This window comes from Parasteatoda tepidariorum, chromosome 12 (assembly GCF_982258835.1).
Source record: "Parasteatoda tepidariorum strain Cologne lab strain chromosome 12, Ptep-v5.0, whole genome shotgun sequence".
In the NCBI taxonomy this organism is placed as follows: Eukaryota; Metazoa; Arthropoda; class Arachnida; order Araneae; family Theridiidae; genus Parasteatoda; species Parasteatoda tepidariorum.
In genome coordinates this window covers 44,320,881-44,346,375 of record NC_141766.1, presented here as the reverse complement: position 1 = coordinate 44,346,375, position 25,495 = coordinate 44,320,881, and the positions used below count along the sequence as shown (strand labels likewise).

The following is a 25,495-nucleotide window of genomic DNA, read 5'->3' as shown; positions in this document are numbered from 1 at the left end:
CATGCTAATTCGATTCAATCTTGAGGTATCTTTTGATAGATGATGGTTGGCATTGTCGATTTCAACCCTCCCCACAATGCTAAGGTCTTGAGAAGTTCCCCCAAAGACAAAGAACTTAGGAAACCCACACTGAAGATTGTTGTTCCCTTGTCAGAGAAAGAAAAAGAGTTATGAATTTCAATAAAAAATGCATATTTGGTTGAAAATAAAACACACAAGGACATTGTTTCTATTTATTTTGCAATTAGCAGGAGAATAACACTTTTGCATAGTATTTATATAAATTGTAAAAAGTAACACAAACAAACATTTGTAACGTAAGAAATAAATGCAACCATAAGACAGAAATTTGCCTCAATATCAAGTTTCTTAAAATATTGCAAATTTTGATTTCAATTAACAAGACAATGGTGACTTGCTATAAATTAAATACTAAATTATTTTTATTTAAATAACAATTTCTATAGTATTCATAATTTTGAACAAGCATAATACTTTTAAGAAACTGAACAAACATTTTCGGAACAGCAACAAAGTATAACAATTTGCACTCAATTAAATTTCAAACAATTTTAATGTATTTATAAAAAAAGCAAATAATTTATTTTTAAGATGAAATGTAATTTTTACCGTGGTTAATACATTTGGCTAAATTGTATAATTTCATCAAATTTAGTCAGTTTCACTTGAATTTTTTTCTCTCCCATTATTTTGTTAAGTTTATTATCATTAAGAAATATTTTAACAAAATGCATAAATTTTTATATTCAACTAAATAAAGTTTATGAAGTACTTCTAAAACCAATATTAAACAGAATCACATAATTGTTAAATTTTTTTTTTTTAAGTATTGACATAAAAAGAAATAATTCTGAAAAATTGTTCCTCTTGATAGCAAAAGTTAAACTTAATTAGATCGAAACAATCAGTAATTTTATATTGTCAATATTCATAAAATTATATATTTGTATTTTTTTTTTAAAAAATATGCTTAACAATTTCATGAGAATAAAATTGGATAAGTTAGCATTTACAAAATGTGCTTTAGTCAGTTAAAGCTAAAAATTTATAAATAAAGCAATCTATACAGACAATTTGATAAACATTTTGCATAATAGTATATTATATTTAGATATAGCAATTATTTAAAACTTAAAAATTAACATATAGCAAGCCAACTACGAGTTGTTGAATATAAAGCACCAATTTCACAAGAATAAACATGCAAACAAAACTTTTAGTAATACAATAAGGTATTTTAGCTTGTGCAGAACAAGAGTTCAGGAATAATTAAGCTTGATGTAAATAATTATGATATGACTTAAGACTGCACTATCAAAAACTTGATATAAAAATGCAACATTAGGTTTACAACACAGATTTACAAGCATTTAGTATTATATAATTAACAAAACTGTTTTATTTCTCTAATTTAAATTAACATGTTATACAGAAATATCACATTAACTAGAAAGCTTATAAAAAGGTTCGTCACAATATGTTTCATAATACTAATATACAATAACAAATAAAACAGCGAGAACTGAATAACAAAGTTGCCATTCAACAAACGTTAAAAATTGAAACTAATCAACAGGGTAAAATTACAACAACAAATTAATACAAAATGAAGATGATAAATTTAAGAAACAATATTCCATCAATTTAGATAAGTGAAATAAGTTCTGGTAGACAGCGAAAATGTGTTTATTTTATACAAAAAAAAAGCTGCTACATTTAGTGAATCAGTCCAATGTCATTTAAGGAGCAGCATATTTAAAACTCAAATAGTAATTTTTATTGTACATTTAAAATCATTTTACCACAAGCCTGAAGAATGACCTCCTGGTGGATTATTTACTCTAATGCCTAAACGGTGACCTTTAGCATCATCAATTTGAGCACCTAAGTATTAAAAAATACTCATATTAAATATTATGATAAATTATATTTTAAAAAATTTACAAAAAAGTTAAATTTTTTAAAACATAATTTATCATCATCAATTTAAGCACTTGAGTAATACAAATATAATATATGGATAAAGGATAATTATAAAAAGCCTTGACAACATATAATGGAAAGCATACCGTTTGAGAGAACATAATATTGTGTACAATAAGTATATAAGAGATGCATTAGAAAGTAGTTTTAAAATCAAACCATCTCACAAAAAAAATAAATAAAAATTTAAAACTGAGTTCGAATTTTTTCCGCATGAAAAAAAGGCAGTGCTTTACAGAGATGAAGAAAATAGTATTTTCAAATTCCCCACATGTCACTGACTTAACTCAAGTAAATGCTCTCTTTTAACAAAGAAAAGCAAGAATATCACACACTGATATGCTGCATCTTGCTCATTACATCCCTGTCTAGCATCACCAGAGATGCCAACTTGCTCCAGACAGCAAATATATATTTTAAAGCAAATATATATTAACAAGCAGTAGGTAGTTTATCAATTGTGATTTTTGGTTTAATAAATTAAATTTAGTAGATTTTTATCCAAAACTATTTCTAAACAAATCGTAGGCTTATATAATTCGCCACTTTATAGCACTTATGTCATGCTATACCCTTTAAAAAGCAAGTAAAAATAGTCTAATATTTGCAAAATTTACTTTGAATTTATTTAACGTTTTTTTTAAAAATTATTTTGGCATGTCCGGAGCAGTTGGCATCTCTGCATCACCACTATTTATGTTGTTGTTCAAACTTAATGTTAAGCTTTTCTACTTCAGTTGAAGAAATAAACAATGAAATTCTCTAAAAACCACATTAACCTTTACCAGGTGTAAACAATGAAAATTATATTGAAGAAATTTCTGAAAATAAGAACTATCAACTGCTCACAAGCTGCAAGAAAAATAGAGAATGAGGTAACATTCTCTATATCAAATCAAAATTAATAAATAATTTTGCTATTTTATTGGCAATTTCAGTTCTTTTTTTCCCGCTACATAAGAAATACTTTTTAGTGTTTTAAAGTATATCACATCCAAAAATTGCACTAAAAGATTTAAACGGTTATCTGTGCCAAATATATAATGCAATGTTTAGTAAGTAAGTTTAACATGCGAAATGATCTACCTAACACAAAATTCTACATAATGCAAAGCCTTGAGTTTCAAGATTTGCATTATAAAGATCTACTGTATAGTGAAAAAGCAGTTGTTGCTTTTTGAATTTCTGTCATCGTAACCACGAAAGCTGGATAATTAATTTAACACTATTCTTCAGCGTACATTTTATAATATATTTACTTACACTGTTATTTTGTTTTCTATAACCATATGCTCGCCAGGGAGTTATATGGCGGCTAAGTTATTTTACAATCACCATGAATATTGTAATATAAATTTATGTTTAGGTAAACACAGCGGCTATGATAGCTGAGAGTCGAACTAAACTTTAAAAAAATACTGCAATAAAATTTCTAACCTGATAGACTAAAAGATGAATCTTGTAAATTACGTCCACCACTTCTGGTTGGAGGACGAGTATGAAATTCCCCTGGACTATTCTTTGCATGCATTACATACTCACGAGGTATAGATGCACTCATCGGAGTTGTCGGAATTTCCCCATCTGGAGCATCTCCATCTTCTCTTTGTACAGCAGGGGGGAAAAGCTTTAAGAAAATTTAATCAAATTAGGTTACTTATTTCTTTAAATAGGATGTTTTACAGAAAAAGCTGGTGTGTTCATAATATAAGTCTCAAGCAAAGTGCTCTTTACGCTGTAAATAAAATAATATGAAAACAAATAAACAAGTGAAGACCAAGAAGGAACAACAGTTAAAGTCTATTTTTCATAAAAATGACGATTGAATCGCCATCTGTTCATTTTGAAGAATACTGAGTTTTGCTAAATACATAACGGGAAAAATCGGTTTTACCAGAGAATTATTACATAGTAATGAGGGGCTGTGATGAGGAGAAATGGTTCCTGTTAACACGCGGACAAGAAGAACAAAGAAAAGTATAGTGAAGAAGATGATAGGAATACTAGTGAAGAAGTATTGATTGGTGATGAATTTTAAGGTACAAATGGTTTTGTTCAATCAATAACATGAAAAATCGGTTCTCCCAGAGAGTATTACACAGTAAAGAGGGGCCACGATGGGGAGAAATGGTCCCTGATAACACGTAGACAAGAAGAACAAAGAAAAGCATAGTGAAGAAGATGATGGGAATACTAGCGAAGAAGTATTGATTGGCGATGAATTTCAAGAAAAAAATGGTTTTGTTCAACCCGATTTTCAATTTTTTTCTTCAATTTCAAAAATGTTAAATTTTATTTTAAAGTTTTTCGGGAATGTAAAAAACCACGGAAGATATTCATGTATAAGTACTTTTTATTTTTCTGATATCAATCAAATGCATGAGTCTGAAAAATTTAAAATTGTCTTTTCTCAAAATCAGCTTTTACGGACACAAACCGTTCTTTTCCCTTTATCTTTAAATGCCATCATCAGTGACAAGACACATCTACATATAGTATTATCTTATAGCACAAAAACCACTGTCTGTTACGAACTTATTTGTAGCTTCGACATTATTGTATAATAAGAGGTGTTTGAGGTCTTGCTGTTAGAAAACTTTACAGTTCAATACAATTTTCTAAATTAGAAAAATAGACTAAGAAGAAGACAGATTAAAAGTTAGATTAGAATTGCAAAAATATACCAATGAAAAATGGGTTGAGAGAAATGTAAAATTAAAAATTATTATAATGCAAAATATGAGTTTACTAGAAACTGCTAAAATTTAAGCAAAAAATATACTATTAGTAAGGAAATATATATACATTAAGAATTAATATTAAAATGAGAAGGAAAAAAAAACAGTACAAAAAACTTGCAAATTTTGATTAAGATAATCAAAATGGCAAGATTAAAAAGCCAAAACCATTTTAGTTGCAGGATTGAATTGAAAAGCAAAAAAAACTTATAATTAGAAATGTCTTTCAGTTTCACCTGATAAATCGGTCTTGATGATTTTAATCCTGACTCAATATTTCATACATTTCAATAATGATTTGTCAAAATTTTAAAAAGTTCTTACTTTTTTCTAACTGAAATATTAATGTAAGATATCCAATGTATGAGGGACATCTTTCAGGAAATTAGTTATTTCAAAGCATGTGGAAGGTATAATATTTGCTTTCTATTTTTCCACACTTATATATATATTTTAAATGTAATTAAAATACTACTGAGAATTCTACATATGAGTTGTAATAACCATGCTTATATTTTTGTTAAAATTCAATTTCCTAATCTTTTTACCATAAATATGAAATGTGTATATTTAAAGCTAATATGATTAATAGATATTATAGGACCTTAATGCTGTGAAATATTCCGACTCTCTTAGGAATCCCACAGCTTTGAAAAATAAAAGGAATCTCTGATTAAACTATTGCAAAGCCTGCATTTTCATAGATTGAATATAAGGACAAAAATTTTAGGAGAAAAAAAAAAACAACAAAAAGCATGAGTCACACTTAGAAAATTAACAACTTAATTTTAAAAGTCATTACAAATTAGAATTGTTCACTTAGAATCATTATTTCCAAGATAAAATTAAAGGAAGATAGAATTATATCCAAGATAGAATTACTTACTTCTCGTTGCTGTAGGCAAGCAAATACGTAAGGTGAAAATGGATGATTAGGAATGAAATGTCCAGATCCTTGAGAAACATGGAGCTAAAATAAATACATAAATAAATGTATATTTCTTCATTTTGTGAATTTTACTTTTTGTTACTAAAAGAAGTGAATATTTTTTTTAACAAGTTGGTACAATGTTTTCAAAACTGTTTTATAATAGCATTCTTATTTAATCATAAAATTATTTTAAAGCAAACTATAACAATGTAGATAGTGAGAATTAGAAAAATATTTTATAATTTTAGAAGATTTTAACGTAGCAAAAATTTTTGTTATCTTGTTACATTAGAAATGAGGAAATTAAGTTTAACATGATTAAATTTTATAATATATTAAATATTTACAAATATGATATGAAATTCGTGTTTCATATTTTGGCCTTCGAAAATTTATTTTTTCTGTTAATATAAATGCATATCCCACTTGAGTTATTTAAGAAATGGTGGCATATATATACATATGTGCTTATCTTCTTTGAAACTATTAGTTATACAAAATAACTACATCTCATTTTTCTAACACAAAACTATTATTTTATTTTTACTGCTATAAAATTGAAACAATAAAGCACTTCCACAGTGTTATAATCTGGTTCTGTCAAAATTGGGTTCATCTTAATATAGGGAAAAACCTGTACCCATTAATGCCTAATATCCCAAATTTGGGTCATTATTTTTAAAAATAAATAACTATTTTCAAAGTTTATTTTTTTAGTATTTTTTACATTTTTCTGACATCATTAACGACAATCAAGCAGAATATTAAGTTGAAAAAAATTCAGGCATTAATTGGTTAAATACATAACATTTTGTAGCTAAATACATCAAGAAATATTTTCTTAGAAAGGGAAACAGTATAAAAAATCACTGTTTTTAAGAATTTCACAAAAGTTAATTTTATGACCTCTATGAAAGTTAAGCTTAGATGAAGAGAAAGGTGACTTATCAAACTTATTTATTGTCCCCAAGCATATAAGGACATAAGAGTTTTCTTACAAAAACCATACCTACATGTTTGGTTTGAGTTTAGTGGCTAATAAGCCATGAATTGAATAGAGAAGGATCAGATTAATAAGAATTTATGTTACAAAAAATAGTAAATTAAATTTAGTATCTTTGGATAAAACATGAAATTAATGCTATTTAATATTGACAGATATATTTTTATAGACATTGCTCTTTGATAATAATGGAAACTTGATTTGACACTTTTGAAAATTTGTATAAGACTTTAGCAATGCCTGAAATTAAAAATTCTCAAGAATTACTTTTAATAAAACATTAACTATAAGCATACGTTTGATTAAAAAACAAGATTATATTCTAGAGTTCCTAAGGCTCTTTGTCAGTGAATTAAAATAGTAACACACAATACTGTATAAAGTTAATTGCAAACATTTAATGAAATGTTCACATTATGATTTAGTATATTTTTCAATGTTATTGATTTAAAATTCTTAAAATAATCCTACACATTGTTGTGTTCGCATCAAAATCAGGCAAAATGTATTTGGTTACAATCAATTACTTAAAAATTTTTATGACAACTATTTAAAGGTTGAATCTCAAAATATATTTAGATCTAATTTAAAACTTTTATAGCTTTAGAGCTTTCGTATTCTGTATTTTGATTTAATTATATAAAAAGATCCCCCTGATTTCCTTTTGTAACTCTTGATAAATGTTGAAAAAGTTTTATTTCACCACATTTCCCTTTAAGTTTGTAACTAATTATTAAAAACTCTGAATAAAAAAGATTTGCATTTAAAAAGTTAAAATTTGATTATTGGAATAATTTAGAGGAGGGTTATTAAAATTATCTTGCATTATCTTGCAATTATCTTGCAATTACCAATGTGGCATCCGTTTTGGTGGATGGATGTTGATAATGTTTAGTACATTTGTCATATTCACCATGGAAAAAGGTACTAACAATAAAAATAGTTCACATTTCAAAAGATAAGTGGTACTTTTCTTACACAAGGAAGGGTGTTAAGGCAATTTGAAACAATTTAAAAAGCCAGTGGTCACTACCATAAAATAATTTTGTTTTATGTCATCACAGAAGAAAGATTGAGTAATTAGAGATTTGCTTCACGGAATAGGCTTTGAAATGAAACTGACTTGAAAGCAAGCATAACATGTCACATTGCTGCAATAGATTAAGTAATCTTTTGTGCTATGTTTTAACTTACTAAGATGCTTATAAAAAATGTGTTTCGTTAAAATGGAAAGCACAATCGATGAACACATGCTAAGATTAAATAAAGTTTAGGGTCTTCCATATGATCCATGTAATGCATATATCATATTTAATCAAAGTCTGTCAACTAGAATGAATTATGTAACTTATATCATAACCATTCCATAAATAAATATATAAAAATTTGACATTTTCATTAAAAAAAAAAAAAGATTATCACTTACTTCACCATCTTCTACAACTAATTTTCCTCTTGATATCACATGAACTGGTATTCCTCGGCATTCCATACCTTCAAATATATTAAAATCAACGGCATGGTGATGAGTTTTGGCTGATATAATTCTGCTTGAATGGGGATCCCATACTACAATGTCAGCATCTGATCCAACTTGAATACGACCCTTTGAAAAATGAAAAATTGTCAAAATGATAATGAAATTGTTGAAATAAAACACTGGTGTATAGAAATAACTAATACCTTTTGAGGATAAACATTGAATATTTTGGCAGCATTTGTACTAGTAACAGCAACAAAGCGGCATGGATCCAAAAGACCAGACATCTGTAAAAATAAAAGAGTTTCATTTGATTAAATTGCTTTTAGAAAAATAATGAAAGTAACTTTATTAATAAGGAAGTTAAAAATGTTATTTGGGATGTAACGAATATTCGGCAAAGTATAATTTGGAAAATTATTTTCTGTGGGGAAATTTTAATAGATTTAATAAAGAATATTCTAAAATTGTATTTTACATTATTAGAAATAGTTTTTACACATATTTGTTAAGTTCTACCACTTATTAATCTATGTTTTGAACGACAAGGGAAAAAGCAAAACTTAAAGAATTGAAACTTTAACTACATTTTTCTAAAAATATGGCAATGTGAGAAAGTGCAATTAGGATTTTAAATTAAGACTTTGATTTATTTCTTCAGGCTTCGGACAGTTGCTGCTGAAGGCATTCTATGGTGACAATATTGAAATACAATAAAACTTGGTTAACTTATAGTTCTATTGTATCGGTTTGCAAAACTACTCGGTATGTTTTGTAGGTAGGTATTTTATTTAAGTAGCACTACAGCTGCACTATTGGATATATAGAGCTGTGAGTGATATGCTACTTTTAATGCTTTAACTCTTTAAACATTCTGACTGTGGAGAAATATGTAAAGAATTTTTCTCTCTGCACACTACTTTCTTACTGTATAACAAGGGAAGGAAATAGTTTTGTAACAGAAATGTCACTGGCTTAAAGTTTGGAAAAAGTTGGAACTAATGCACACAGGATTAAAACATACACAGCTGAAATTAAATAAGCCATAAAATTAGAAATGTTCAGTAACTACTACCAACTTTTTACACTTTTCAGAAAAATTTCTTCCAGTGGTAGTTAAGTTTATGTTTTAATCTATTATTCTATTGTTTTATAAATTTGGTGTAGAATTATTTTTTACACCACTACATGTAAATGATACAAAAGTTTACATGAAACACCATTTTGTTCCAGCACTTTTGTGGTGAGGCTCTTAAAATGTTGGCAAAATTACCAAAAATTCTGAAAGCTTTAATTTTTATTTGTCTGCCACTCTGTAAAATATTTTGCAAAAAGTGTAGTAGTATATACAAGCTATATTATGTTCTCTTTCAAAATTTAATAGTTTGCAACTTTCAAATACCACAATAATATAAAAATAGAGATAAGTTTTCCTTCTGAAATTTGTACAATACAAGCTGCATTTTAGTTTTAAAGTAAGTTAATAATAAGAAAATAGAACTGAAAAACTATTTTTGTTACTTTCATGGTCTAGCCTTACATATTTCAGATTTAACTGCAATAGTTTAGCTATGAGCATTGCAAAACATAAACTGACCGTCAGTTAAAAAAAATTATTTCTAAATCAACATTTTAAAAGAATTTATACACATAAATGACAAGAGGAAACTGATAATATACTTACAACACCCTTTTCCCATAAAACTGACATCCTATCTTCAACACCATTGATTCCATTTGGAATTTTAGAGAAATCTTTCAATCCAAGGCCTTTTTGAGCAGAATTGAAAGTACAATTATCTGATCCAGTTGCCTGCAATGCTCCACTTTAAAGGAAATATATAAATATAATAACTGAATATTTAAAAAAAAAATTACTTATAAAAACCTTTCTCAGGAAAATGTATTCCATTACAATGTTAAAACAAATTCTATCTTAACAAGAATTGCAGATTTTAAGAGAAAAATATAAATACACATTTTTTCCAGTTTATATATATTGTATATCTACACGTTTCACTTTTTTGTACATATGTTATGCCTTTTTCTCTGTTAAGGCAAATTCCTTAAAACACCAGGTTTAGTGAATTGTAACTCAAAATTAGCATTTTAAAGTGACTAACTGATCAAATAAACAAAAATATTTAATCATACATAAATACAAAATTTTAAAAAATATTCACCATGCATTAATTTTTTTAAATAATTTCAAACTAAAATAAATTCTATAATTTTATGAATAACCTTAAGATTTTAAAAATAATGTTTAACTCAAAATATTGGCAACAAAGATTCACAAAACTTTTCTCTAATATCTATATATTATCTCTATGACAATATGTTAAATATTACATAATATTTCTTCAATAACATTTAATAATATTTCTAATTTTAGCCTATTTATGCTACTAAAGAAATGAAAGTTATTTTGGCAGCATTTTCTGAAGAGTAGGTAACACTGAAAAAAGATAGAAGTATGCAAATCTATCACAATAGTGAATTTTAAACTGACAAGTAAGCTTCATTAAAAGATGTATAAATGAAAATTGAAATGAGTTTTTTTACCATAACATATTTTCCCTTTTCAAATTTATAACCTAGAATGATATTTTAATTAAACATTATGCATTTCATTTATGTATTATTCCAAATTATTATATTAAAAATATTTGGCAATTAGCCAAATAATGTTATCTTATATTGACAAAGAAAGAGTAATTTAAATCAGAAAATATAATGCTTTAAAAAAATTTAACATTTAAACCATAGCAGCAAAGGGGCATAAGCTTGCAAGTATGTACTTCAAAAATTACATCTCAAAATACTATTCAAATAATTTTACAAAAATTCTTAAGTATTGTTTCCTTGCAAATTTCTAGAAAATGAAATAAAAGAATTTTAATAGATAAATTTAATAGGCTAAGCCTTATTTATTAATTTAAACAATTACTTTATAAGTTCTCTGAATAACACATATTAACTTTTTTACAAGTTCTAAAGCTTACATTTCAGAATATATTTTGTAAACTTAATGGATTCTAACTGAATGTAGTTGATTTTGCAATTATTTGAATTCATAGGTTCATAGTTTTTCCTAAAGCAGTATTAAAAAATCATTTAAAATATAACAAAAATAGAAATAAATTTTACAAAAATAGAAAATAACAGCATAATTAAATATAGAAATTTACCTAGCCAAAAGTTGGGCTAAATATCGAGGTGTGGAAGAATCTGGTCGCAGTGGTGGAGACATAACAAATGCAGCAGCATGTTGCCAACATTTACGAAAGTAATGGCTTCCATCAGTACCCAAAGCAGCTGCAATTGCTTCTCCATAAACATGATAACCTGAATAAATACTATTCTTAAGAAAAAATGTACAAAAATAATAATGGAAAGGAAAAATTGTCTACAATTAATGCAAAAACACAGATTCAAATCTGCATTAGTAACTGCAACTTAAAAGCAAAATAAAAACAAGAAAAGAAACTTGATTAAAATGTTTAGTCGAGTATGAATAAGATTGCATATCTTTACTATGGCATTTAAATAAGACGAATAATGTATTACGTGGGTTTTATTTTATAATTGTTGTAGAATTTTAAACAGTATTTGTTTGTAATTGATAATAATTTTATGAACATAATACTTGACAATATAAATCTCGGTTGAAATCAGTTCCAATTATTAATAATGGGCCAAAAATTTATAATTTTGATTTTCAGCTCATAATAAAGCAGGGTTTGCAAAAACCTAAGAAAACCCAACCCATGTGGGCTTTTTCATAAAAAAATTATCATTATAATTTGTCAGATATTTAGAGTATGCAATGCAACTTATGAACATTTCAGCTTAATTATTGGCCAATAATATTAATGTGATCTTATTAACATTGTTTTCAAATAATTTGTAATGCAATGTATTTCTACAACTAATAACAAAAAATTAGTTCAATTTGTTTCAGTTCTTGAAAATTTAGATAGTCTATTATTTTATCATTACAGCTCAAAAAATAAATAATTTAAAATACAAACTAAAATGTATGTGGTGTGGTGACAAAATTTTTTAGTGACATTTTCAGTAATTTTTAAAAACAAATTATATTACAGTAGGGAACCAATTACCCGGAACAATCGCTATTCCGGATAACTGATTTTTCCGGTTTTCTGAATCGCTACAAAAAGCCGTTCTTTTTATTGTTAAACCCAACTAAAAAAAATATATTTGGAAATAATCTTAAAAAGAAGAAAAAACGATGAAGTAATACACTAATGATTATTTCCAAAATGATGGTAAGGTAAACATCTTTCAAAAAAGAAAGAAAAATCCTAAAATCTTATGAGGAAAATTTTTTTTTTTTTTTAAAAATGGCGGGAAAATATATTGAATTTCGTTCCGCTTTTTTGGTTTTCCGGTTTTCTGATTTCCGGATAACGGGTTCTGTACTGTATTTAAAAACATGCCCTTCAGGATAAAACCCTTTTGTAATCTGAATTACAAATCTAGGTAGATCTTTAATGTGATTTACAGAGCTATTACACATAAACATGCATAGTAAGACTATAAGTTGAAAACATATATATCATAACAATATGAATTGAATACATATACACAGTACTGCAATAATATTAATGTGATCTTATTAGCATTGCTTTCAAGAATAGACAGAACTCAAAAGTTTTAAAGTCAAAAGATCGCGTTTTAAATGAACTGTATAGTGTGGAAGAAATAGAAAATGTTTTAAAATAACAGAAAATTTAAACATAATAAATAAATTAAGAGCTTGTAGCTTGGAACTTATGCTTTTCTTTAAGCAAAACTTACTGAAGAGTTAAAAAACGTTTAAAATTGAAACTAAAAAATGATTTATAGTAACATAAACTAAACAATATGGTTGATTTCCAAAAATTCCAATTAATGTTTGCTGATTAACCAACATTTTTAAAAATGAAACGTTTCTTTAAAAAAAAAAAGCCAGGCGAGGGATTTATACCATTTTTTAAATTTAGTTAAAAATCCAAACTAAATTTAAAGAACATAATTTTATGGTGTATTATTTTTATCTACCTTATAATTTGAAATTTTACTACATAAATGTTACTTTGAGCCTAATTATTGCAAAAATAGTCTTTGATTTACTGCTGTGGTGTTGTAGAGAAATTTAATTTATAATAAAAATAGTTCCAAAAAAGAAAATATTATATTTGGATCAACCATATATTATTATTTGATACTGAGGACATGAATGACCTATAAAGAATATAGAAAGACAATTACACAAATAGAAAGAGTAGCTGAACTATTAAATAACAAATAAAGATAACTGTACCATCTTGTCTCATTTTTGCTATGACATCTCCAGCCGATTTGCTCATAACATGCACAACATACAAGGGACATTGAACCTGGTGAGCAAGAACAATAGCTCGGTTTGTAGCTTCCGCTTCAATCTAATAAAAAATTTTAAAAAAAAAGAAAATTAAATATAAATTTCAAAAGAATTAGATAAAACGAGTCATTCAAAAGTTATTTCAAATTATAAACAATATCAAGTTAGTACAGTAGAGAGCCGATTATCCGAACTGTTCGGGACCGAATGTAGTTCGGATAATGAAAAGTTAGGATATTTGGAAAGTAGTTTAAAATCTAGTTTAAATTATTATTATTTATGCAACAATACATGCATGTATGGCAATAGGTATGTATATATGGTATAACAATGCATGTATGTATGGCTACTATAAGAAAACTGCTAAAAAAGGTCGTAAATTAAATATAGTCTTCAGATGTAGTGGATATTATTTATTCTTCTAAATTTAGAAAAATTGTCTATAAGTTAAAAAGTATTCTAAACTTAAAAAAAAAGAATTTGGACATAGTTCGCATAATTGGCGCTCTACTGTACTTAATATTAATCTAGAAAACTTTCTTACAGAATTTCACAAACAGAAAAAGTTAATTTTATTTTTTTTTACAAATATATTGGTATGATGTAATCAAATTCAATGATGTTTATGTTTTATTTAATATAGTGAATCTTACATATTTTTATAAAAATTAGGGGATACTTAATTTGCATCATAAGAGTAACAAGGGCCTTATTTTTGAGGGGGACAAAATAAAGGTAAACAGTCACAGCTCTATAAACTTCACACATAAGAAGAAAAAAAATCTTAAATTTGCTACATCTCTGCAAAAAGACTAATAATTTTAATAATTTTCTTGCTTCTGATGAGCTATATTAATATAAGGAAAAAAGCATGAAGTTTTTCTCTATTTGACTGTAATTTAGAAAAGGACTACTAGAAATTTCTAAGGAGACACATATATCAACCGGTATAATGTTGATATTATCTTTGATTGAACATACAAATTAACCCAAAAACTAAACTTGAAAACAAATTTTAACAGTAAATGATCTTTTAAAAGAGTAATGGTGCTATTCTTTTATTTATTTAATTTTTTTTTTTTTGGAATGGGTTAAAGGTGGAGTTCAATGGCACTGAGAGATTGCTATTATAAACCACCAAACTCTAGGCAAAAAAACTTATAACATTACATACTTAAGAAATAAAAATGAAATAATGCCAATTATGTCAAAAACCAATAGGAGAGGAATGAGGAAACATCCAAAACGAAGGAAAAGTCTAGAGAATACCTCAGAGTGATGGAATCTATAAGCAAAAGATAAACTCCATGAATGCAATTTTTTTGACCAATTGAAATAGTCTTATGAACATTATCTAACTTTACTCGGCAACTCAAACTTCAAAATATTTTTATATTTTAAAACAGGATAAATTTAATCAGTGAAAGCACTTATGTAGGATAGTGTCAAAGACAGACTTCTACAGGAAGGACAGCTAGAGGGTTTATGTTAGTGATGCCAAATATACTAACTGATATTAAGCATCACTTAAATATTACTAACAGTTTGAATATTTTAGTATACTTTAAACAATGACATTTTACATAATTTTTTTCTTCTAAATATTATATATCTTTAAAAAAACAGTAGATTTTTGTGAGAAGATTAAATTATTTTCCAATAAATGCCTTTATATATATATACAATCATATTTGGGCACACATCTAAATAAGTTAATGTTTAAAAGTAAATGACATGTCTGCAGTTTTCAAGTAACTAACATTTTAGCATACATTTGTTTAAGGCTGGTACAACCGATAGAATAGAATAGTAGTTAAATAGTGCTATCATACTAAACTTCATAAGCAGAAATATTAACATTAAAATATTATTTTCCCATTTTGACTACATTTTAAGTGAACAAGTTAGGACTACCCTTGCTTATAACTAAAACTTTTGTTCAGCTACCGTTCCATCAAAAATTATTTATTAATATTAAAAATAATTCATAATTTAAAAATTCTACATTTAGCAAATGTGACACAATTGTTATACAATTTTATTTCTATACAAGTTAATTTTTTTAACTTTTGAACATCCTAGGACATTTTTTAACTAGAAATATTTTCCTGATTAGTAGTGTTCTTGAATAAGTAAAAAAAAGAAGAAGAAAAAAAGCATCTTGGTTTTTTACAAACATGAGTTTGGGTTGGAAAATTAAAGGGTCAAAGAAATAAGTCAAAAGGGATTAGACTACATTCTTGGATTTTACAAGCAAAATATGATTAATATTTTGAAGATATCATTTTTAATTAGATATATTTTCAATTAATGTAATAAATTAAGCAAAATTTATAGTAGAAACATTATATTTTGTCATTACAGTGACAAATTTCTCTTAATGTATAAAACAATATTATAACACACTAAAAAAATATTTAGATTGTATAAAAAAAACTTTTGGCAAATAAATTAGTTGCATTCCGTTAAAAGCTCTAATTTAAAGTAAAAGGCAACATTTATAATAGACTAACAAAGAATTAGATATATTAGAATATGTAAAAAAAAAAAAAAATTCTGCAAATTAAAAACAGGGGGAGAAACATTTTCATTATTGCACAAAACTTGACACATGTATAAAAAAAATAGTATAAAAAATTAAGGGGGTTTAGAATTTATGAAAAATAGTTTTCAGTTTAGGATTGCTGTAACTCATATACTGAAAACTGTAAGATAGACTCAGAGATTCTTAAATCTTAAAAGTAGGGATGAGAGTAGTCAGAAAGTAAAAAAGAGGAAATCCAAGAAATATATATCCAAAAATTTGACAAAAAAAAGTGCGATTTTTAAACTTGTAAACCATATGATTATAAAGCCCGATATGAGACTTTTAAATCATGTGAATATGAAACTCTACTTCGAATTTAAAAAACGTGAAAATAAAAATCATGATGCGTAATTTTTAGATCACGTAAATACGAATTACGTTGCATAATTTTTAAATCGCCTGATATTACAACTGCAAAAACGAATCACGACATTGGATTACTTGGCTACATAGGGTTTTAAAAGCGCGTAAATACAAATCGCGATATTGGATTTTTAAATCTCGTAAATAAGAATCTCAATGTACGATATTTAAATCGCATGAATAAGAATCGCAACGTTCAACTCTTAAATCAGGTAAGTACGAAGATTGATGCTTGATAATAAAATTGCGATTTTAAAGATGCATACAAACACGATATTGGAGTTTTATATCTCGTAAATACGACTCATAATGTACGATATTTAAATAATGTAAATAAGAATCACAATGTGCAACTTTTAAATCAGGTAAATACAAAAATCGATTATTCATATTAAAATTGCGTGAATAAGAATCAAGATATTTGCAGAGTCTGGACTTTGGATTTCTAAAAGGCTTGTTTGTATTGTTTTTGTTTAGACATAATAAATAAAAATTTACAAGATTAATTGAATGAGCAATTAAATATTTTCACAGCAAATCCATCTCTATTTTTTTTTCGTTTGCTAGCAGCGACGTCTGAATTACGAAAACGGCGGACGGATAAAAAATACGGAAAATCTTATTTTCTGTGTGTGAAATCGGAGAAAATAGCTAATATAAGTAATAATGCGGAAGGGTTAGCAGCTGGGACGTAGTTTGAATTTTCTGTTTATCTTTGAAAATCGTAAATAAATATAATTATTTAATTTCAATGACTGAATTTTCCAAAGAAAAAAAAAAGCGGGATATTTATAAAAATAAAAAAACTCAACTTTTAGAAAATTGGAGGTTTTGAAAAAAAGGCTGAAATTCGAGAGGTAAAAGCGAAAAAATCTCATCCCTGTATAAAGGCCAACCAGTTTTATCCCAAGGAAACGATTTTTAGAGAAACTTCAGAGGGAGGAATGAGGACTTCAATAATTTCGCTCCGCGGAAAATTAAATTCCTCACAAAATATTTTAACTTATGCAAAAAAAAAAACTGCTGAAATTAGCGGGAAAAATCTGAAAAAAGGCGGAAATCCACGAATCTGCTGAAGAATCGCATCCCTGTAAAAGTAATAAATGAAATTTGGAGATTAATGAAAATTAAAAGTAATAAGTCAAATTTATATCAAAATTATAGTACAAATTTAAAAGTCAAATTAATAAAATTAAAAAAAAAACTATAGTTTCAAATCTATTCTTCAGCGTTTTAATACCTTGTTCCTACTTTTAAAATATTTTTAAACACAATTAGATAAATAATGAAAATTTATAATAACATCATTTTTCACAACACATTTGAAAGCATATTGAGGGGTTTGTGGAATCAATTTAATATTTTGTATAATTTAAAAACTTTGCTTGTTAACTTATTTTAATATGATAATTACAAAATGATGTAGAATTTTATACTAAGTAAATGCCAAGATATATTCACATTAAAACAGAATTGGGTTAGTTATCCAACAAAATATAGTAATAAATTTAAACTATTCTTACATCGAATAAATAAAAAAATTAATATTTTACCTCTTCAGGTCTACTGTACAAATGACCTTCAGGTCCAGTGATACCCAACTTCAGTAATCTTTCTGTATTCTATGAACATAAAAAAAGAAGACATAAAACTTGTGCATGGAAATGGAATAAAAAATGTGTCTTTGCAGTGTCAGAAATCAAACTTATTAAAGGAAGAAATTCAATTAAAATAATATCATTTAATCTTAGCAGGTAGAACAGTCTAATTATAAAGAGGTAAAATGTAAAAAAAGATATTAAATTCATATATTTGCAAAAAAAATTTATTATTTGGAATAAAATTAACTTGAAACACATATTTTAATTTTACACTACTTAATAATTTTTTTATTCCTATAGCTTGGTGATACCAGCATTTTATATTTGCAGCCCTGAAAAAAGCTATGGGCTGTTCTAATTTTTGATGAAGGAAGCTGAATATACAGTTATAACAAATATTGTAACTTATACTTTAGTTAAGTAATAAATAAGATAGTACTTGCCTACTTCCCTTTTTTTAACAGTTGATAGGATTTCATTTTAGTATTGTAGGAACAACAAACACTTTAATTTATATTGTTTTATTTAATGTAGATCACATGGATGAAATTTATTTTCTAATAAAGGATGTGACTATTAAATCAAAGCATTTACATGCACTATAAAATTTTCTAAGCTTTTATGATTTTTATTTCATTTTTGTACAGGATCTTTTGTACAGGTGAAATTAAATTCTAAGAAACAATGTGACAAAAAGCTTTTTAATTAACTAAAAATTTAGTTAAGTTGCATTTTAGGTCGGAAAAGAAGATTAACAGTGTCAGACCAATTATTTAATTTCAGATTAACACTTGATTTGTCACAAATTAAAATTTTGCAAATTAACCACTAACACATCAAGGACAAATTAATAACAATTGTTCTGCTTTAGTCATTGAGCCTTTGAAATACCAAAATGATCGATAATTTGTGTAGCTGCTTCTCAAACAATTATACTTACTGTATTAATGACATCACCATTTTCAGCATGCACTTGGGCTAATGCTCCATTTTTAGCACAGACTTCAAATATTTTTAAAAGTTCTTTATCAGACATTTGCAAACCTTCATATGCCATAAACATCTTGAATGAGTTTATACCTAGAAATTGTTTTTTAAAGAAAAGTTATTTTAAAAATTGTAAAACAATTAAGAAACATAAGACATAACTTTAAAAAAAAAAGTTTAAGATGGTTAAATACAGAGCCTTTAAAATATAGTTACCCTTTTCTTTGGTTAAAATTTCCATCTCCTCTTCAGTTTTATCATTCCAGTCTGAAACTATCATATGGAGACTATAATCACAGCAAACTTTTTCATCTGCCCAACTTCGGTATTTATCATAAGCTTCTAGGAGGGAAGACCCCTTACTTGAAACGAAGTCCACTGAGAAAGATTAGAATATATGAATAAAAAATAAATTAAATTTGAATGTTTAAACAAAAACATTTTCTAAAATGTAATGTCTTTCTTCCTTTTCAGCAGATGCTTTTTCGATCTTAATTCTATTAAAACTCACTATGTTAAAAGTGACTCTCAACTTGGGTAACTCTTACTACAGATTTTTTTAAAATTTTAGCAGGAAGATAAACTCATTATATTTTAATGTATTAAAGCTTAAAGGGCAGGGTATTGATAAGTTTAATAAAATTGCACAGGATTAAAAAAAATAGAACACATTATGTCAAAGCACAAGTTAACTGTATAAAACTTTGCCATAATATTTTATGTTCAATTTCACTATTTGCGAATTTATAAAAAAAATCTTTATGGCGCTTAAAACTCTTTTGTATTTGTATAAAGTCATTATTTTATAAAATGTCTTACAAAAATGAACATTTACAATTCTTAATAAAAAAATAAAAATTAATTGTTCATTTCTCAAAATATTAAAAAAAAAAAAAAAAAAACATGTTTTAAGTTTAATTGTTCACTTTCCAAAAAATAAACAGAAATTATTCATAGCAACACATAAAATAATTACATAAAAATAAATACTTTGTTTAAAGACCTCAGAATTTTTAATAACTGATAAAAAAAAAAAGGTAGGTACTTTATTTACATCACATTAGAGCTGTAGAATGGGTTATTGGCAAGGGTCAGGAAAACGTTCCTGAGGATGATCCGAAGACAAGCCATCGCAATTTTGAACTTCTGCAGAGGGGTTGACTCCCCTGCTTTGGTAGCCCGTCGACCAGTGTGCAAAGTCAAGCACTTTACAGTAGAACAGTTTAACGAGGACCGATAGCGTGCACTCTCGGTCCATATACAGGCTGATAAAAGTGATCACCCACCCGCTTATTGATAGCAGTCAGTGACACTTGACTTCGAACAGTACACAGCGGGACATATCAGGTAAGAGACATCAGGTTAACAATTTGTAAAAAACAAATATTCATAGAGAATAAGTCATTAAATGTGAAGAAACAGAAGTTTTAAAATACACTTGTATTATATATTACTTTAAAACACAAACAAATTATAGAAGCTTTTTTATCAAAGATAACTGAGAAAAATCCTTCCTAAAGATAAAACTTAACATATTATTATACTAAATAACAGAATGTTGAAGTTAATAAACTCATTTATCTTCTATTTTAAATTAAACAAAAGCACCACCAATAACATTTATAATGTTTGAATTTTGATGATAAATTGCAGAATCTAATAAATTAGTAGTGGTTATTTAAACCCTTAGATCAGGGGTCGCCAAACTTTTTTGATTATCGACCCCTATATAATTTTTCGAAATCTCCATCGACCCCCGCAAAAGTAATTTTCTGTTAATTAAAATAAAACTCTATTAGATACTATGTTTGTACATTTATTTTATGATTTTAAGCATTTATTAAAGTAATAGTACATTATGTAACAATAGTTTTATGAAAAATATATTAATATTGAAATTTAAATACCTTATTATTAAATAATAAGTAATTATGCATAAGTAGATATAATAAGTAAAGTAAATAAAGATTTACTGCTTCTTGATCAATAAGATGGGTGGGCCTGGTGTTTTTTTGCAAGGTTCGCTTATATTGGGTTCAAAATTGGTAAATTTTAATTTTTGTCAAAATTGGTCAATTTTGCAATTTTCGTAAAAAAATACAAAGTGTGCTATAGTTTTGTCGCGGGCTGTACTAATCCATATCATTAATGCTTACCTTCTTTTTTGTGCATTGATAATTAAAATTGATATCTAAACCAAATGAATGGTTTTATCGAAACAATAACTAATTATCCAAAACTATAAAAGTTTTAATAATGACACTGCAAATATTCAACACAGTTTGCAAAGATAGTTGAAACTGCGTATGATATTTGCATTTGTAACGTCAATGCTCGTCACGCGTGACATTTGGACAAGCGCATATATGCGTATGACTTATAAACTGCGCTGAGTTCGTGCCACTGCGCGGTGGTACGTACATACTTGTTTCACCCCAATAAATATACGTTTATTAATTTATGTTTTATAAAGAAACTGATATTGAGTCAATTATAAAAAAAATTCACAAATTTTACATACTTAATTAGGTATGTGTGATTTGCGTATTGAGAGCTGTTTCTTTTTTCGACCCACAATTGACCCTTCCGATTTGGATCGACCCCCATTCGCCCCCCTGTCTCAGATCGACCCCTGCTTTTGTTAAATAGACCCTTGGGGGTCTATATAGACCACTTTGGCGACCTCTGCCTTAGATAAAGTAAAATAAAATGTAGTAAGAATCAGTAGAGATGCATTAAAATAAATTGAATAAATGAGTGGATTTCATCTCTAGAGGATTTACAAAGGAAATTATTTTTATTTGAATTTATTGATTCAATTAATGTAATTAGATTATAAATATACTAATGGAATTGAAACTAGGAAAAATTAAGAAACTAAAATGCTTGTAGATCAGAATCCAGATAATTTACATTCAAAATGTAATAAAATTAATAAAGAAAAATTAATTAAACAATCAATTCATAACATCAAAAGTATAATCATCAATTAAAAAACTAAACTTCCGGAGAAATGAAGATAGCTGATTATTACTTATCATAGTTGTTCCGCCAGCTAAAGCAGCCTTTGTTCCTACGTAAAAGTCATCTACTGATACTGTACCCATAAAAGGAAACTGGAAATGTGTGTGAGTATCAATGCCACCTTGATAAAAAAAGAAAAAAAAAATTATGGAATTATACAAAATGATAAAGCATAAATAAAAATAGTGTTTTAAAACAGGTTGCAAAGAATATTCTTATTATAATTAAACATGCTACATACATATAGCAGAAAAACCCCAAAAAGACACATGGAAATAAAACTAATTTCAAATTTGGTTGGCAAGATTTTGAAACGTGTTGGCTTTTGAGAGTTATTACCATAGATATAATAATATTAAGTTCATCCAAGTCAACTGTAACTTTTTAGAATGCAGAATTTCTTAAAATGCATTTTTAATTTTATTCCTTACTCACAGAATCAACAGAACAGTAGTTATCAGAATACAGTGTTCCCAAGTGAAATACAGTACAGTTAAATAAATCTGAAACAGTAGAAAAACATAATCGCCTTTTCTGTACTGTCAGATGCTTAATATGTTATATTTTGCATTAATTAATGACACACAACATCAATTAGGTCGAGTGCGGTAAATTCAAGATGTCATTGTTTGAGCAAAGAAGGTGAGTGTATCCTCACACAATTATGTGTATAGATATATAATTTTAAGAAGGTACAAAATTTTTAAACATTTTAAAACTGCAGAAGTTTTTTGAGTTTTAGTGCAGAAAAGGCAGAAATGGGACCTTTTCATTATCCTCGGAGAAAGAGTTTCAACACCCTTAACAAGGTTAAATCAGTTAAAAATGAAATAGTTAAAAATCTTCTATGATATTATAAAAAAATAAGAAGTTTAATTATAATTACCTGGAATAACCATTTTCCCTTTTGCTTCAATGACTTTAGTGCCACCAGGAATGACAAGATCTTTTCCTACTTGCCTAAAATTATTTATCTCTTTTAACAAAATTCAGTGTAACAAAATAACAAAACAAATATTATACATAAGTGTATAACAAAATAAATATTTTAAAATTTCCCATAAATAAAAGTTGATTAAGTATAGCCTTTATAACAAACTAAATCGCATCATTAAAGATGTCATTGTCTGAGTTTATTCAGTTAGTTAAATATTAAATATTTTGATGCACTAAATATTAAATGTTTTGACATATGTCATACATTTTGACACCATTTATTATTTATTGAAACTTAATAACACCTTCAGAACAATATCCACAACCTACAAATGCAATTCTCATTTTATTTAGGTTTTTGAAAATTTTCTCTGTTAATTCAAATAATCTATCTATATATATATTTCTCTTACATGGCGACAAAAAAAAGCCTCATTACAACTCCCCGAATGGCAACGTTAGAAAATCGACCAATGATTGCCGCTAAAAATGTCATATGCCAAATCTAGCTGAGGTGGCTCAACATACAGCGCTTTTAAAAACTGAAATAATCAGAGAGAGCATTCTCACCAAATGTGATCTCTTCCAAAATTCACCCTATCAGGTTGTTCAATTCAGCTGCGGCAATCTCATACTATTAAGCAAGGCAGAAGTGAGTAGTTTTTGTCGATAGATCTCTATTTTAGTATTTTGTCGAAAGCGTTTTTTTTTCCTTCACGAATTTATATATTACAATTTTTTATAGACTTAATTATAGCCAGAATTTTAACCTTTTTAAAGAGATATCAGTTTTGGAAATTTTATCTTAAGATTTTATACTATAGCACATTTCTAATAGGTTTAACGAATTACATGTCATTTATTTGAATTGAAATTTATTTAAATGACTTAGTATTTACAAAAAAGATGTAATTTTGTTTTTAAAAAAAAGTTGTTATATGGATTTGAATGATTGTTTAGAATTCGTAGAATTTTATTCATTTGCAATGTACCAAAGTTAGTAGCGAGCGAAGCGAGCTTGGTTTGCGAAGCAAACCATATAATATTGCGTAGCAATTTTTGGGGGCTGGCGAGTGTTAGCGAGCAGGGGGCGCAGCCCACAAGTATTTAAATATAAGTTTTAGTACTGTTTTAGGGTACAAAATGTTTATTTTTTAAAAAAAAACCTATTGCTTCTAATAAAACTCACAATTGTTATTTATCTAGTAAGAAATAGCATAGAATAAGAATATTGCATGAAAAGTACAAATAGAACTGCAGTCAAACTTGTTAAACATGAGTGCTGATTTAATAAGATCATGGGTCTGATGAGAAAACTTTTACTGAATGATTAATATATTGTTAAGCCTATAAAAAATAATGAAATTACGTAAATAACTCAAATTAAAAGAGGAAGTTTTCCAGAATTTCTTGAAAAATATTAAACTGTTTATGGACATTTAATTTCTTTCAAAAGAGTTTTAACTGTTAACCAATTAAAAACTCTCTGGAATTCAGTAACACTAGCAATAAAAAGTTGAAGAAAAAAAACGATAAAATCCTGGTATTAAAATTAAATAATTTATTTGAGTCTCTCGTATAATTAAATTGCATAAAAAACATCTAGATGTTTTTTTTTTAAATGTGAAAATTCATAGCAATAACTGTTGAAGGAACGATTAAAATACCACATGGATTAATGAGAATATCGGCACAAAACGAGCGTGCCAAAGAATGCTTTCTTGAATTCGCGATTCGAATTTTGCGTGTCGTAATAGTATCAGTCATTTTCCAAAATTCACAAGAATGTAAATAATAACTGAGAAGAAACAATGAAAGACATCGGGATTTCAAAAAAAAAAAATAATTAAAACACTGCATTACAACGGAATTGGCGCAAGTTGTGAGTGAAAACTAAAATGCATTATTTAAAATTCTTAGGTGCATAATTTTTTTAAAAAATAATAGTGAATTGACTTTATTTTAACCAAATTTTTTAAAAAAAGTAGGAAATTATTTTGTTACAAATCTGAATAAGTCACAAAATCCTCACTTACAGTCAAATTTCATTAAAATGTGAAATAAGGTGAATATGAATGAAAGAACACAATTTCTAGAACAGAATGATCTTTTCATCTTTTGAGATCTCATTTTTCTAATTGAAATTTTAGCTAAATCCATGCATTATCAATTTTTTTAAATCTTAAATAAGAATCGAAAAATCACAAGCATATCTTTTTCTTCCGATGCACATGAAAGGAATCTTTAGAAAAATGAAATAAAAGTTTGTTATACAATATATATTGTTATATAATAATTCCAGAGAAAAAAAATCTTTTGGCAATCTCAGTAGAAAAGGAAACTAAAATTTCTTGACTTTATTATTCTTTATTGTTTCCAAATAAGAATAGAAAAATCATGAATATTTCTTTTCCTTCTGATGTGCGAAAAAGGCTTCTTTTAAATGTAATTT

At 26.9% G+C, this 25,495-nt stretch overlaps 1 protein-coding gene across 7 annotated transcripts in view; it reads right to left on the bottom strand.

Annotated features, from left to right (window-relative positions):
* Positions 1-219: 219 nt before the first annotated feature.
* The window catches only part of CRMP (Collapsin Response Mediator Protein), an 89,484-nt gene continuing 64,208 nt past the window's right edge, over positions 220-25,495 (bottom strand). For all 7 annotated transcript variants that reach the window (XM_016048419.4, XM_016048421.3, XM_043040295.1 and 4 more), the window contains 13 exons: positions 22,994-23,067; positions 22,118-22,228; positions 19,300-19,461; positions 19,037-19,176; positions 18,049-18,117; positions 13,486-13,606; positions 11,348-11,504; positions 9,841-9,982; positions 8,360-8,443; positions 8,103-8,282; positions 5,629-5,712; positions 3,442-3,631; positions 220-1,905 (listed from right to left, as the gene is read on the bottom strand). In XM_016048419.4, the coding sequence (XP_015903905.1) occupies positions 1,820-1,905; positions 3,442-3,631; positions 5,629-5,712; positions 8,103-8,282; positions 8,360-8,443; positions 9,841-9,982; positions 11,348-11,504; positions 13,486-13,606; positions 18,049-18,117; positions 19,037-19,176; positions 19,300-19,461; positions 22,118-22,228; positions 22,994-23,067 (1,600 nt within the window). In that variant the 3' untranslated portion in view covers positions 220-1,819. The remainder of the gene's footprint in view (positions 1,906-3,441; positions 3,632-5,628; positions 5,713-8,102; positions 8,283-8,359; positions 8,444-9,840; positions 9,983-11,347; positions 11,505-13,485; positions 13,607-18,048; positions 18,118-19,036; positions 19,177-19,299; positions 19,462-22,117; positions 22,229-22,993; positions 23,068-25,495) is intronic.